Consider the following 14,405-nt stretch of genomic DNA (forward strand, 5'->3'; position numbering starts at 1 on the left):
ACCACGCCACGGGCGCGCGCGGCTAGCTGTAGTAGAGCTCAAGGTACAGGAGTCAGTGATGCGATGATGTGTGTGACAGGTCGAGGAGGGGATCCTTCTCCTTCCTCGGCTTTGTCTCGTTACGACAAGCGTCGGAGTTCCTTTTTGATCAGTTGGCTGCTCCGACTCTCCGAGAGACAGGACATGGAGCGAATGGATTATGGAATGCAGAGAGAGAGATCGAGAGGGGCGACAGGAAGGGATGGCGTCGCCTCTGCTGCTAGCTGCAGTGATCGACCAGCACGCGCGAGATCGAACAGTGCTGCAGGGTTCCCCGAAGCAGTGCACTGCTGCATGGGCATGGCCCTGTGAACTGTGACTGTGAGCGACGACGACGATCAATTCATGCTGCCTTCGCCACGGGGTTGAGGATGAGGACGCCGTTCTTCAATGGAGAGACGACGGGCCCAGAGGCCTTGAATGTTTTTTTATGGGAAATTTGGATCCATACCATTAAAAGATCACCACTTTGGATCCATACCATTACTATCTCACTTACATGTGGGTCCACATGAGTCAATGACATGTGAGGTCCATGGTATATATCTAAAGTTTGGATCTTTTAATGGTATAGATCCAATTGTTCCTTTTTTGGGAGGGATATCCGGAGGCCTTGTTTTTTTTTCTGGAGGCCCATCTTGCTCGAGTCGTCCCTCAATTGGTGTAGAGCCGAGATGCCAGCAGCATATTGGGCCGGACATTCTCTCCGTCTCAACTCAGGTTCGTTGAACCCTCTCTTCTCCCCTCACCACCACACCACTCCGTGCCTCCCGATCTCACCACCGCCTCGCGATCTCCCCGCCGCCGCCATGGCTTTCTCCGCGCGGAGGAGCCTCGCCACCAGCCTGTCACACCACTTCTCCGGCCGCCTCTACCCCTCTATCTCGCAACGCGTTCCTTCCCACCACGAGCACTCCGACCCCGCTCCCTCCCCCTCCCCCGTGCCGCAGCCTCGGCCCCAATCGTCGCAGCAACCCGCACCACCGTTCCCCTCCGCGCTTCCTCGGCCGTCGAGATCCCGGGCCCTGGCCCCCTTCCCCCTCCCTTTCGCTCTCCACCTCGCGGCCCACCGCTACTCCTCCGCCCCGGCCCCCGACTCGGAGGTCTTGTCGGACTCCGCCGCCGCGGCCCCTGTGTCGGAGCTGCTCTCCGATGGGGTGGCGTCAGCTGCCGCGTCCGTCTCCACGCCGCCGTTGCCGTACCCCGGGGAGGTCGCTGCCGCCGCGGCCGAATCATTTCCACCCGTCGCGGCGCTGCAGCACCTGCTGGACGCCGTTCAATCCTTCACCGGCCTCAACTGGTATGGTATGGTATGCCTTCGGGCCTTCGCGAGGTTTCTGTTTCGGTTTCGTTTCCTGTGTGATGTAAATTCTTGTATTCCTGCTCCGGTCATCAACAGGTGGGCGACTATTGCGCTGACGACGTTGATGATCCGGCTGGCGACTGTCCCGCTGCTGATCAACCAGATGAAGTCCATGATGAAGTTAAATGTAATGCGTCTACTTTACCACCTTCTTTTGCTGCCTAATCCTTTGTCTTTAAGCGTGTTTGTTACTGGTCCAGGCATTACTGCATGAGACTATGGGGGTGCCCAAACGCATAGGAGTTGTCAAATTTGAACCTAAGCTTTTTAAAATTTTCAAACTCGAAACTTGTGACACTGCTAAAGCATAAAGATGCTATGGTCAGGATTTCCCCGCCATTCTAACTGGACATAGGTCTCCCATCATCTGGCTCTGCTTGGGAGTCGCTACTCACTGCTTCCCCTACTAATACACTGAGTTTGGTTAAGCGAAAGATTACAATCTTTATGTGCAACTTCTAGTGATCTGGATGCTAAAAATTTATGGCCTGCTTGGCAGAGTTCTTAGAGCAGTTCCCAGGCTGGTTCCACTCCAGGGAAATCTGCCAACCTGTACTTTACAGAAAATGACTCTCAGATGATTATGTCAATTGATTATGATGATTATGTCAATTGATTATCTGAATGAACTCTGCAACATAGAACCATGTTCTCCATAGAGTTTATTCTCTAGAGAACCACTTTCAGCCACAGAATCAGCGCACCCCCCCCAGTGATTCAGCAGTACCGGGAGCTGATAACAGGCCCTTACAACACCTTGCAGGTTGTATGGATGCATGCTATTTTTGTGTAATTTGAATGCAGAAATCAGAAATTTTGGTTTGAAGTAAGATGCCTATGTTTCTGTATGGTTCAAAGCTTTAGTATAGTCACATAGAAAAACTCATATCAAACCCTTGATATGGACAGACCTTTAAGGCTTGTTGCTTTGGACATGTGATTTCTAATTTTGAAATTTTCCCTTCAACATCTATACACTGCAAAGTGTCTTAGTGTTCTTGCCTCCAACACTATTCACATCTAAGTCAATTTCTACAACTTTTATATCGTTGTTATATGATACAGGAGATGAGACCAGAAATTGAAGCCATCAATGAAGAGATGCGAAATGTAAGTTTGCTAGTTTGTTTAGTTCACATTTTAGTTTATATGGAATCCGCTTAGCATTTATTTGGTATGCTGATAATCACATTCTATTTTATTATTTATGTTTTGCAGTCAACTGATCCAAGGTCAATGGAAGTGGGGAAACAGAAACTGGGGGAGCTATTCCTTAGGTGTGCAACTTTCTATGTCTAACTTTTTAGTCAATCTGAAACTGCAAGATAGTTTACTATTTTCCATTTCTGTGTGGTTCCAAATATTTTTTATATCATGTTACACGATCATAATTTTACGAGCTGGAATGCCTAGCACTTAACTCACTCCTTTAATTGATTAGCTCCACAGAATCTTTTTGAATGTTATTATGTTTGCTCATGCTATTGTCTGTGCATGCAATATGAAAACAACCTCCCTCACTCTAAATCATTGAACATCCTAACTAGCTTGACTGCCCCTTAGGTTATCTTTTTCTGTTAGTATTTTCATTCCTCTTGTCATACAAGCTGTATAAGATATATTACTAAAATAATTGTTTCATTACTTCTTGCTTCAGACATGGAGTGACTCCATTGACACCATTGAAGGGTCTATTCATACAGGGACCTATATTTATGAGCTTTTTCTTTGCTGTAAGTTTATAGTTTACACCACATCATTGTTGCATCTAAAATACTAATCAGCAATTGCATTGTCACCGACTTATTATTTCATGTAGCAGTAGAATTAACCTTATTTCTTATTTCTAATCTATATGTTTTCTATTTCAATTTTAGATATCAAATATGGTTGAGAAAGTCCCTTCTATGAAAGGAGGTGGTGTGTATTGGTTTACTGATTTGACAACTCCTGATAATTTATTAATCCTCCCAGTGTTAACATCACTGACCTTTTTGGCTACAGTAGAGGTTTGCATTTTATTCACTGTGTTTATCTGTTATTTTGTTGTCAAGATATTAGTGTTTTTTTCCTAAAAATATATGTTTCAGCTTAATATGCAAGATGGCATGGAAGGGAATCATATGTTAAAACCAATGAAAAAGTTCTCCCGGTTTTTTGGAGTTTTGTTTGTTCCATTTACAATAGGCTTTCCAAAGGTACGTAACCGTGAAACTACTCAGGTTTTTAAGTAAGCATCAATTCACTGTTATGTTTCCCTTTATTTACAATGAACTTTCCAGAGGTACAAAACTCTGAAAACACTTGGCCCCATTTGGATCCTTGGAATTGACATCCATTCTAATAAACACAATTTAGACACAGACCAATTAAGTTAATATGGCCACATGCGGAATATACTTGTGTACTGTCATTAGCCACATGGGGGAGATACTTATGTCCTGCAGTTCTGTTGTAGAGGAGCAAGCCAAAGAGCATGCTATAAGTTACAGAATAGAAACATACTCATCCCATGAATTTAAGACAAGCTTATTATCTAAACTATGAAAAGTTGTGAAATGTCAAATTCCAAGCCAAATAGCCTAGTCTATGAAGTAGATTCCATTTGTTCCAAAATGAAAGGATCCAAACAGGCCCTTATAAGAAATTACATTTAAGGGTTCATTTTTTTTTGAATAACATCAAGTTCTCATTCTGGCTACCCCCTCCTAAACGCTAGATGTGGCCTTCTCAAACTAAATAAATGAACATTCTATGGGCTTCTTTGATTATGTACTTCCATAACCTATTCTTGTGCAGACAGTTTGGTTTCGGAAACTGACTAGGTTATACCTTGCCTGGGAAAATGTACTCAGTACTAATCTGAATTAGGGTTGTCTATAGTTATCTACTATCAGACACCATGACAGGAAGTTGTGGCTGCCTACTTTTGTTAATACATTCAAAATTAAGATGCACGACACCTGAACTTAAGGTGAGGTGTATTGAATCCTTAAAATCATCTGAGAGTTAGAGAGGTAGTCTTTTTTGTTTTTTTCCTCGAACAAGTCTCTTTTGTATTTTAGATTTGGCGCATGTATTTTTGTTTTGCTACTGCTCTAGGAACTATGGCCAATTGTTTTACTCCAAAATGGTGTCAAAATATGCTGCGCTGAATGAAATGCTGGTGGTAACCTTAAGGGCAGTTCATACTTTGTAGTGCCGAGTGTGCCTGTTGTTCTCACTTCCAAATAAATTTATGCTTATGCTGAGGGCAATCCAAAATCTACTATTCATCTCATGTCAAATATGCTCAGCTTTGATGTCTTGTGGAACTATAACACCACAACTCATGCATTTGCGCTGCCATTAATCTTTCATTTCTTTGGCAGGCAATTTTCTTTTACTGGGTCACATCAAACTTTTTCTCACTTGTTTACGGTGCTGGTATGTCACTTTCCAGACTTTATCTTCGGTTCATGGTCTCTGTCTATCTTATGATCTATGTTCCTTAATTGATTAAAAAAATCATCTTTCTCAGTTCTCCGGAATCCGGCTGTAAGACTCTTCTTAAATCTTCCTCGCTTGGAATCTCAGCCCACAACTGCAGAAGTCCAGCCCTTAAACCTATCGGGCGGACCAGAGCCAAGTCCTGGAGTCGATTCTCCTATCACAGATAAGGAAACTGAGCAGTCGAGTTCTGTGCTAAGTCCTGGAGTCGATTCTCCTATAGCAGACAAGGAATGTGAGCAGTCGAGTCCTGCGGTGAGTCCTGAAGTCAATTCTCCTATGGTGGACAAGGAAAGTGAGCAGTCGAGTTCTGTGTTATGTGACCGTATCAGAGATCTTGAGATCAGGGCTAAAGCAACGGGTGAATCTCGAGAGTAAATTCGTGATTTGTCCACATGGAAGTAAGCAAGCACATCTCCTTTGGGGGTTTCTGGTACTTTTTTTTTTGTTGGGAGCAAAGGATACCCAGTAGCGAGGTATAATTTTGAAGAGTCCGCGGTTTTTCGAAATATAACGGCCCACCATGTTTCCGTGAATAAATTGGTGTAGTATATTGGCTTGTAAAATCGTTGCACGGTATGATATAACCTTGTACTACTAGCTAACATTAGCCATGATGTTCCTTGGATTAAGCATATTGTTGCTATTGAGCGGCACACGACATGTTTGTCTAATATTTGCTTCATGCTGAAAGCTCAAATGAGTGATAACTGTTTCTGTACATTTGCGATGTTGTCAATTTTCGAGAGCTGAAGTTGTAATGTGACTTTTGGTATTGGTCTGGTGAAGTGGTGATCCTCCCGGAGTGGTATAGTATGCTTCATTATCTTTAAAGGCTAGTTTGGGAACTATATTTTTCCAATGGATTTCCATTTTTTTAAAGGAAATTAGTTCATTTTTCTTTAGAAAAATAAAAATCACATTGGAAAATAGAGTTCCCAATCTAGCCTGAAGGGAAAATAGAGTTAGGACAGGATCTTCCTAGTTTCATCCTCAGCTGTCCGTCAGAATTGGACGGACAAGAGGAGACGTCCCACCACCAAAACAACATAAGTTTCCAAGCTAGGCCTAAAATATCTATGTTATCAACGCGACAATATGTGCACTATCTTATTCCATTTTACATTGAATGATTATAAATGTATCACAAATGTGTTTCTTGTTGATCTGAATATCAGTTAATATCGTTGTTGAGATTCCAAAGCCTTCCTTGGTTGTTGCAAAAAAAAACAATCAAATAACTATAAACTTATATATGAATACCACACAACTTGGGCTGAGAAAAGGGTCATTCGCTTCACCCATAAACAAAATAGATGGATGCTATTAAAACCTTGATACGGAACCATTGGCACATCACAGCGGCAGCAAGAGTGGGGAATACATCAGTATGGTTCCAAATTAGATTACCTATGACCTGATCAGACGCTATGCATTGTTACAGTGTTTTATGGTAAATTGGTAACTAGAACGGAATCAGACATATAGCCTGATTGTCTTGTATGCCACAAGTCTAGTTCTAACATTTTTCCTTTTAGATATGCCAGGTCATATATATATATATATATATATATATATATATATATATATATATATATATATATATATATATATATATATATATATATATATATATATATATATATATATATATATATATATATATATATATATTCCTTTAGTTAGATCATACACATCATCCAGATTTTTAGAGGATGTTTGGGTTCTAAAGACTAATTTTTAATTTCTCTATTTTATTTTATTTTAGTTTTTAAATTGTCAAATACGAAAACTAAAATATAATATAGTTTTAGTTTCTATATTTTGTAATTTAGATGCTAAGGATAAGGGCTGATGTAGCGTTAGCACGAACTATATGTTAGTTATTGTAATGTTGATGCCGATGTCAATGTTTGTTGCAGATTTATTAGCAATGAGAACGATGGTATGGACGATAATAGTCATACGGGTGATGTGATAGTGTTAGGTCGAATTTTTTCCTTTCTTTTTGCCATTTGTGAGCGAGCATGCATAAACGTAGACAAGGAACTTTTTTGCCACGATAAGAAAGGTGTCGATGGAAAAAACTAATAAATTGGTAAAATTACAGAAAAAAACTGCATGTAGGCAGATATTAGTATGTCTTCGTGAGTAGACTAGACTAGAACAGGCTTATTGCTTTTTTAGGTCTCTATTCGTTGTCGCTCGCCAAAGTACCCCGGTATTCGTAGCGTTCGTCTAATTACCCCACTTAAACCCCTTTCCTAGCTAAAATACCCCACTGCACTAATTACTTGTTATAATGGACATTTATACCCTTACACCGTTTCTTAACGTCACGCCGCCATCGTCCTTTCGCATGCGTCCTTTCGCGCCGCCATCGCAGCTAGGTCTTCATCTTCTCTGTCACGCTGGCGGCAGCGCCATCGCAGTTGCCTGCTCCATCCGATCGCTGGTGGTTCATCCCGTGCGGCTGCATATACTTTCCCGTGCGGCTGGTAGACTTGCCAGGTACTTCATCCCGTGCGCCATCGCGGTTACCTGTTATAATGTGAATTTTGGTTTGCCAGGTTTACCTGTTATAATTTTGGTTTGCCAAGTACTTCTACAACCTGCACTTGAGTAGGACGTCAGATTTAATCTCAGTGATAATTACGTAGAGCATCCCAGGTACCTAAAACTATCATCTGTCGTCTGTATATTTAATTTCTATGATCATATAAATATAAACAATGGCTTTTATTTACTATGAAGCGATCATGGACGATGAAATTGTAAGTACAGGCATCGACGAGGGAAGTGAATCCAGTGGCAGTGGTACTGGTGATAGAGAAGACATTGGTTTTACTGGTGGAACATTGTTTGATTGGTCCATGCTACAAATTGAGGAGCATGAAATTCATGAGGGAATTGGACGTATTGATGAGGATGAGATATACATCACATTGGGTCTTATAGATGAGGATGATTCGCAGCATGGTGCAACAACACAATTTGCTTCACAAACAAGTTTTGGTCCGCAGAGTAATGGTGCAGATTTGAATGACTATGATGCTGACGTGCTGGTTGACGACGATATTCCAGAAAGTTTCAATATATTACATGATGTAGATCGTCCAGAGATGCATTTGGGTATTATCTACCCCTCAATGGTAGAATTCAGGCTAGCTGTGAGGCAATATGCTATAAACGAAGAATTTCTTCTTGGAACAATAAAGTCAGACAAAGAAAGATACAGGGTGTATTGTCAAGGGAATGGTGGCCAATGTCCTTGGAGACTAAATGGTTCAAAAAAACCAGATGGAAGTGTCATGGTACTTTAGTGTTTATTTTTTAATTTACTTTAGTGTTTATTTTTTAATTTACTTTAGTGTTTATTTTTTATTTACTTGCTAATATTCAATTTGGGTTTGTGATATAGGTCACATTGTTGGTGAATGAGCATTCATGTGCCTCAAGTAGCCGGTTGGATGGGTTGAATGCTACTCAAGGATGGGTAGCACAGAAGGCACTTCCTATACTTAGGATTGATCCAACTATAGGTGCTAAGGACCTACAAAAGAGACTTCAAGCAACATATAAGGTACAAATAACTTATGACACTGCATATAAAGGGCTGCAGAAAGCATTGAAAAAAATGAATGGTACATGGGATGATAGTTTTAGGTTGTTGTATCAATGGAAGGCAGAGGTTTTGTTGAGGTCCCCCAATAGTGTTGTGGAGATAGACACCCAGGTTGTAGATGGGAAAGTGTACTTCCATAGATTTTTTTGTGCACTTGGCCCATGTATACAAGGGTTCCTTGGAAGTTGTAGACCTTACCTCAGCGTGGACTCCACGTGTCTAAATGGTAGATGGAATGGGCATTTAGCTGCTGCAACCGCACTAGATGGGCATAATTGGATGTACCCAATTGCTTTTGGTTTTATAGATGGTGAAACAAAAGATAATTGGGTTTGGTTTGTGACACAATTGAGAAAAGCATTGGGCAATATAGATAAGCTTGCTATATGTACAGATGCATGTAAGGGGTTGGAGACTGCTGTAGAACTTGTTTTTCCTAATGCAGACAAGAGAGAGTGCTTTAGACATCTGATGCAAAATTTTATTAAGAATTTTCATGGCAACAGCTATAGAGGCATGTACCCTGCTGCAAGAGCATATCGAACTGAAGTTTTTAATAGTCATCTTGGTCCAATTTTGCAAGCTGATCCTGATGTACATGCTTGGTTACATAGGAACCATCCTTTTAAATGGATGAGATGTACTTTTGATCGTGATATTAAATGTGACTACATAAATAACAACTTGGCCGAGTGTTTCAATAACTGGGTGAAAGATCATAAAGACCTTCCAGTAGTTGAATTAGCTGATAAGATTAGAGAAAAGATTATGGTGTTGTGGGAGAAAAGGAGACGGATAAGTGAGAGGTTGAGTGGGGTGATTTTGCCAGCCATAATTCAACAGTTGAATGCTAAGTCTAGAGGACTGGGACACCTAAAGGTGATTAGTGCTGGGAAAGGATATGCTGAAGTATTTGATCACATCCCAAAGCAAGAAAGGCATATTGTAGATCTGTCTGCATGGGAGTGCTCTTGTCTTGAGTGGCAGCATACAGGTAGACCATGTCAGCATGCACTTGTTGTCATTACCAGCTTTAGAAATGAGAAAATTGAGAATTATGTGCATTCTTATTACTCTGTGGACATGTTTAGAAAGGCTTATTCAAACATTATTTACCCTCTAAGAGATAAGTCACAATGGCCTCAGGTTGAGTTGGACCATGAGGTTAGGGCACCTTTGGGAAAGAGGGGAGTTGGTAGACAAAGAAAATTGAGGATCAAAAGTTGCCTTGAGGGTGGGAGGAAATCAAAATCAACTAGTAAAGAAGGGGATCAACCTGCAAAAACAGTAAAAAGAGGGCCTACAAAATGCAAGAGATGTGGTGAACTTGGACATAGGCAAACTAGCTACAAGTGTTCTTTAAATGGAACAAAAAAAAGGAAAAGAAAGCCGAGAGCTCGAAGATATGCCGGAGCAAATGAGCCCTTTAATGATGTTGCAACGGACGTGTCTCCAAATGAGTCAAGGTACTAACTAGTCATTTTTATATGTCAATTCATCATTTTTTCTCTACTGACTACACATTTTTTTTGTAGCCAAGTGATGATTGTAGGTCTACAAGGTGGACTGACACATCCCGAAGATGCCACATGTGCACCTGCACCACCTCCAAGTGTTGAAAATGAAGCAACTCCAAGTGCTCTAATCTCAACCCCAACAAGAAACAATTATACCAAGAAGAAAAAGCTTACTCCCAAAAAGAAAAGATGTTGATGAAATTCGTTTAGTTTGCCTTTTGTGTGATTGTGTGTGACTATGAACTGGATGCTAAATTGTGTGACTGTGAACTGTGTGCTATCAAAATTGAGCACTATTTTACTATGTATGGATCCTATCAAAATTAAGACAAAACGCTGTCAAAATTATGCATTAGTTGACAACACTGCAGGTTCCTGTATGGCTGTCAGTATTTAGTGTTTCGGTGTTTTAGTAGAGAATGCAATGTAGTAACAGTTTTCTAGTTCCTACATGGTTGTCATGACCATATTCATAAATCTAGAAACAACTTGGAACCAATCACGGTTGGTTTGTCGAAACCTGGACAATAGCATGCATTGTTCTATTAAAAGAATGGCTGGACAGTAGCACAAGCGCACGCAGCTGCAACAGCATGATGCATCTGTCACACGTCAGAGAAAATGAAGAAACGAGAACGTGACGTTAAGAAACGGTGTAAGGGTATAAATGTCCATTATAACAAGTAATTAGTGCAGTGGGGTATTTTAGCTAGGAAAGGGGTTTAAGTGGGGTAATTAGACGAGCGCTACGAATACCGGGGTATTTTGGCGAGCGGCAACGAAGAGAGACCTAAAAAAGCAATAAGCCCAGAACTTATTGCTTTTTTAGGTCTCTATTCGTTGCCGCTCGCCAAAGTACCCCGGTATTCGTAGCGTTCGTCTAATTACCCCACTTAAACCCCTTTCCTAGCTAAAATACCCCACTGCACTAATTACTTGTTATAATGGACATTTATACCCTTACACCGTTTCTTAACGTCACGCCGAGAGACCTAAAAAAGCAATAAGCCCGACTAGAACACATTCCTTTGTCGGTCTTCGCATACTTGCTCTTAGCTCCCTTTGTGAAGTCGGACATCAAGCGGCTGCCAAGGCCGCACACACAGTCCTCTGGGCTCTAGCTCTGGCGGGCTGGCCTGCAGGACTTGATTGGAATTTTGGCTCCGAATGCTTGCTCTTTTCTTTTACGTTCCGTTTGGATCATTGAAATTGAATTATATTCTAATAATAATAACTTAGTCATATATCAATTCAGCTAATTCGATTTTATGTAAAATATAATTATATACTATTATTAACAAGATGTTAAAGATATTTATGTGCTACATTTTTACTATAGATGAGTGAGACGAAGAGTGTCATGTAAGTTACAGAGTAGAAACAAATTCTACTAATGCATAAAATTATTTCTCATCCTACACCACATGAATTTGATATAAACTCATATCTGAACTTTAGAAAGTGGTGGAATGTCAAATTCCAAACTAAATAAGTTACTTTATTGAGTGAATTCCAATTCCTCTAAAATGAAAGATTCCAAACGCCCCGTTAGTCCCAAACCTTTTGTTGAAGCTAATACAGGGAGGAGTGATCCTATTTAGGAGGGATCGAGCGCGGTGGGAGAAGCACGTAGCTGTGCATTAAGCACAAAGCGAACTATTCCTTCGCCTTTTACTAAAGAATATCGTGTGCCCGCTGTAATAAACAACATATACCTATTTTTGGAGGGATATCTCTTTTGTGAGGAGGAGCCCAACAATTTACTAAAAAACTTGTTTATTTACAAAATTCAATGAAAGATCCTATGTACTTCCTCCGTTTCTTTTTATTTGTCGCTGGATAGTGTAATTTTGCACTATCCAGCGACAAATAAAAAGAAACGGAGGGAGTATAGACTATAGAGTGTTAAAATTTTGTTATCCCAACAGACGTTGTTCTCACCATGGAGGCTGACATGCGTAGATGCCCGTTGGAGGATGCGGCCCAAAAACTCATTAAGATCTAAATATTTCTTCACAGCAAGTAAAGTCTTAATTAATTTTAGATAAAAATAAATAAAAATAGAGCTTGATCCTAAACTGATTCGATACTTAAATTTCATTGTATAAAATTTAGAGTTTATTACCACTAGTAATCTCAACCCACGCGTGTCCATCTATATTTGTTCGGTCTCTAGCTCACCAATCACATTATTATTATTGTAACGTCGATGTCCTCGACGCCGATGGCTGTCGCAGAATATTAGCGATGAGAATGGCGAGGTAGATGATAATATTCATACGGTGATGTGATAGTGTTAAGACGGGATCTCTTTTTTTGGATTTGTGAGCGAGCATGCATAAACGTAGACGAAGAACAATTTTTTTACCACGATAAGAAACTAAAGAAATGTGCCGATAGAAAGAAAAGTAATAAATTGGTAAAAATTACAAAGAAAAGAAGACTGCGTGTAAGTAGACATTACTATGTCTTAGTATTTCTCACACTATATTAAAGGGATCCGAAGAACAAGAAAAATATACATTGTTGCAAGCCTGTGTACTTAGACTTTAGGGCTAGTTTAGAAACTCTATTTTTTTTCAAGGAAAAATAAACTAATTTCTCTTAATAAATAGAAATCATTAGAAAGAAAATAAGACCCTTATAAAACTAGAACACGTTCCTTTGTAGGCGTTCGCTTCATTTCTCTTCACTCCGTTTGTTGGGCCGGACATCAAGCGGCTGTCTGGGCCGCGCACGCAGTCCTCTTGACTAGCACTGCGTCTGGCTGGCTCTGGCTGCTTCAGCTTTGCTTTAGTTCCAAACCGCTTGCTGTAGCTAATACCAGCAGGGAGCGCTGCTATTTAGGATGGACTGGGCGCTGCGAGAGAAGCACGCAGCTGCGCAGTGGGCACAAAGCGAACTATTCTTTCGCCTTTTACTAAAGAATACCGTGTGCCCGCTGCAATAAGCAGCATACGCTTATTTTTGGAGGGTCCTCTCATTTGTGAGAAGCCCAACAATACAATAAAAGTTGTTTATTTCTACAGTTTAGAGTTAATCTAATGTAAATGTGTTTAAGAGTGGTAACAATTCAATTAGATATCAAAAAAATTGAGATTATTCTAAAATGGTAAGTCTTTCACTCCTAACGCGACATGTCCAGTGGGAGTTCAACTTCATGACATTGCTGGAGATGTCGAGCCCCGTGCATCTGTAGGGCGGCGATAAAGGCTTCGTCCCCGTCGTGCAGAGGTGGTCGTCGACAAGCTCGGCTAGGTCAAGCACCAAGAGCTCCCCGGCAATGGACACTTCTTGTCCGTGGTCGGTGTGCTCAGAGACATCTTCCTCAGGACCCTTTTCTATCTAGTCAGAAGCAGTGAAACAATTCATTTTCTATCTAGTCAGAAGCAGTGAAACAATTCATCGTGTCGTATGGATGATGCTAAGCTTAATAATACTGTGGCACTGATTCATTTATTACTTTAACGTCGTTGCCGATGGTTATTAGCGATGAGGATAGCCATGTGGATGATTACGCTCATACAGTCATGCGATACGCCGATACTGTTAGGGTTGGGATATTTCTTTTCTTTTATTTGTGAGCGAGCAACACATATCATAGTCAGAGAATATATATATTTTTTGGCTACGGTAAGAAATGTGTCGCTAGAAAACCTAATAAACTGGTAAATTGCAAAAAAACTGCATGTAGGTAAAGATTGGTATGCCTTAATGTTTCTTTCTCGCACTAAAAAGGGGGGGACCCACAAAGAACAAGGAAAAATATAATGTTAACCTTTTAGCGCGGTGATGTTGCAGGCTTGCGGCCTTGATGAGTGGGACTGGAACACATCCCTTTGTCGCCTTGCTGTTCGCTCCGTTTGTTGGGCCGGACATGTGGCTTTCTGGGCCGCGCACGTAGAGTCCTCCTGGCCAGTGTCGGGCTCTGGCTGGCTGCCTGCTCTTTTTTCTGTAGTCCCAAACCGCTTGCTGAGGCTAATATCAGCCGGGAACAACGCTATTTAGGATTGACTGAACTCTGTGTAAGAGGCACGCAGCTGCGCAGTGGGCACAAAGCGAACTATTCTTTCGCCTTTTACTAAAGAATACCGTGTGCCCGCTGCAATTAGCAGCATACGCATATTTTTGGAGGGTTCTCTCTTTTGTGAGAAGCCCAACAATTCAAAACAAGTTTTATATACAAAATTGAAGGCAAAATGCTCATTTGGCTCATTAATTACTGTTATGTCTAGCGTGACCTTCGATCGTTTTTAAGAGATTCGTATTACTGTAATGGCTTTTTGAGAGTGTTGTAGGTTGTGTCGTGAAGTGGCCTAGATTATTTCAGGGGTGCCTTATTTTGTTCGAAACAGTGCTATTTTATAAATAG

The 14,405-nt window shown here is 40.8% G+C and overlaps 1 protein-coding gene and 3 non-coding genes across 4 annotated transcripts; all 4 read left to right on the top strand.

Annotated features, from left to right (window-relative positions):
• Window positions 1–694: 694 nt before the first annotated feature.
• LOC103630827 (mitochondrial inner membrane protein OXA1-like) lies at window positions 695–5,652 on the top strand. Its single transcript, XM_020544918.3, has 9 exons — window positions 695–1,339; window positions 1,439–1,529; window positions 2,468–2,512; window positions 2,621–2,679; window positions 3,060–3,135; window positions 3,280–3,411; window positions 3,493–3,600; window positions 4,774–4,828; window positions 4,923–5,652. Exons 1-9 carry the CDS (start codon window positions 714–716, stop codon window positions 5,267–5,269), a joined length of 1,539 nt encoding a protein of 512 aa, XP_020400507.2. The 5' UTR covers window positions 695–713; the 3' UTR covers window positions 5,270–5,652.
• A 6,012-nt stretch (window positions 5,653–11,664) lies between these two features.
• Window positions 11,665–11,782, top strand: LOC111590675 (U5 spliceosomal RNA). The gene has a single exon (XR_004855717.1). It is a non-coding gene; the product is annotated as a U5 spliceosomal RNA (small nuclear RNA).
• A 1,128-nt stretch (window positions 11,783–12,910) lies between these two features.
• On the top strand, window positions 12,911–13,028 carry LOC111590669 (U5 spliceosomal RNA). The gene has a single exon (XR_004855713.1). It is a non-coding gene; the product is annotated as a U5 spliceosomal RNA (small nuclear RNA).
• A 1,043-nt stretch (window positions 13,029–14,071) lies between these two features.
• Window positions 14,072–14,189, top strand: LOC111590670 (U5 spliceosomal RNA). Its single transcript, XR_004855714.1, has one exon. It is a non-coding gene; the product is annotated as a U5 spliceosomal RNA (small nuclear RNA).
• Window positions 14,190–14,405: the final 216 nt, after the last annotated feature.

Source organism: Zea mays, chromosome 1, assembly GCF_902167145.1.
Source record: "Zea mays cultivar B73 chromosome 1, Zm-B73-REFERENCE-NAM-5.0, whole genome shotgun sequence".
Taxonomy (NCBI): Eukaryota; Viridiplantae; Streptophyta; class Magnoliopsida; order Poales; family Poaceae; genus Zea; species Zea mays.

Coding starts and splice junctions, on each gene's coding strand:
- LOC103630827 (XM_020544918.3), top strand. CDS start 714: ATGCCAGCAGCATATTGGGCCGGACATTCTCTCCGTCTCAACTCAGGT. Junction 1,340..1,438: donor TCCTTCACCGGCCTCAACTG/GTATGGTATGGT, acceptor GGTCATCAACAG/GTGGGCGACTATTGCGCTGA. Junction 3,412..3,492: donor CCTTTTTGGCTACAGTAGAG/GTTTGCATTTTA, acceptor TATATGTTTCAG/CTTAATATGCAAGATGGCAT.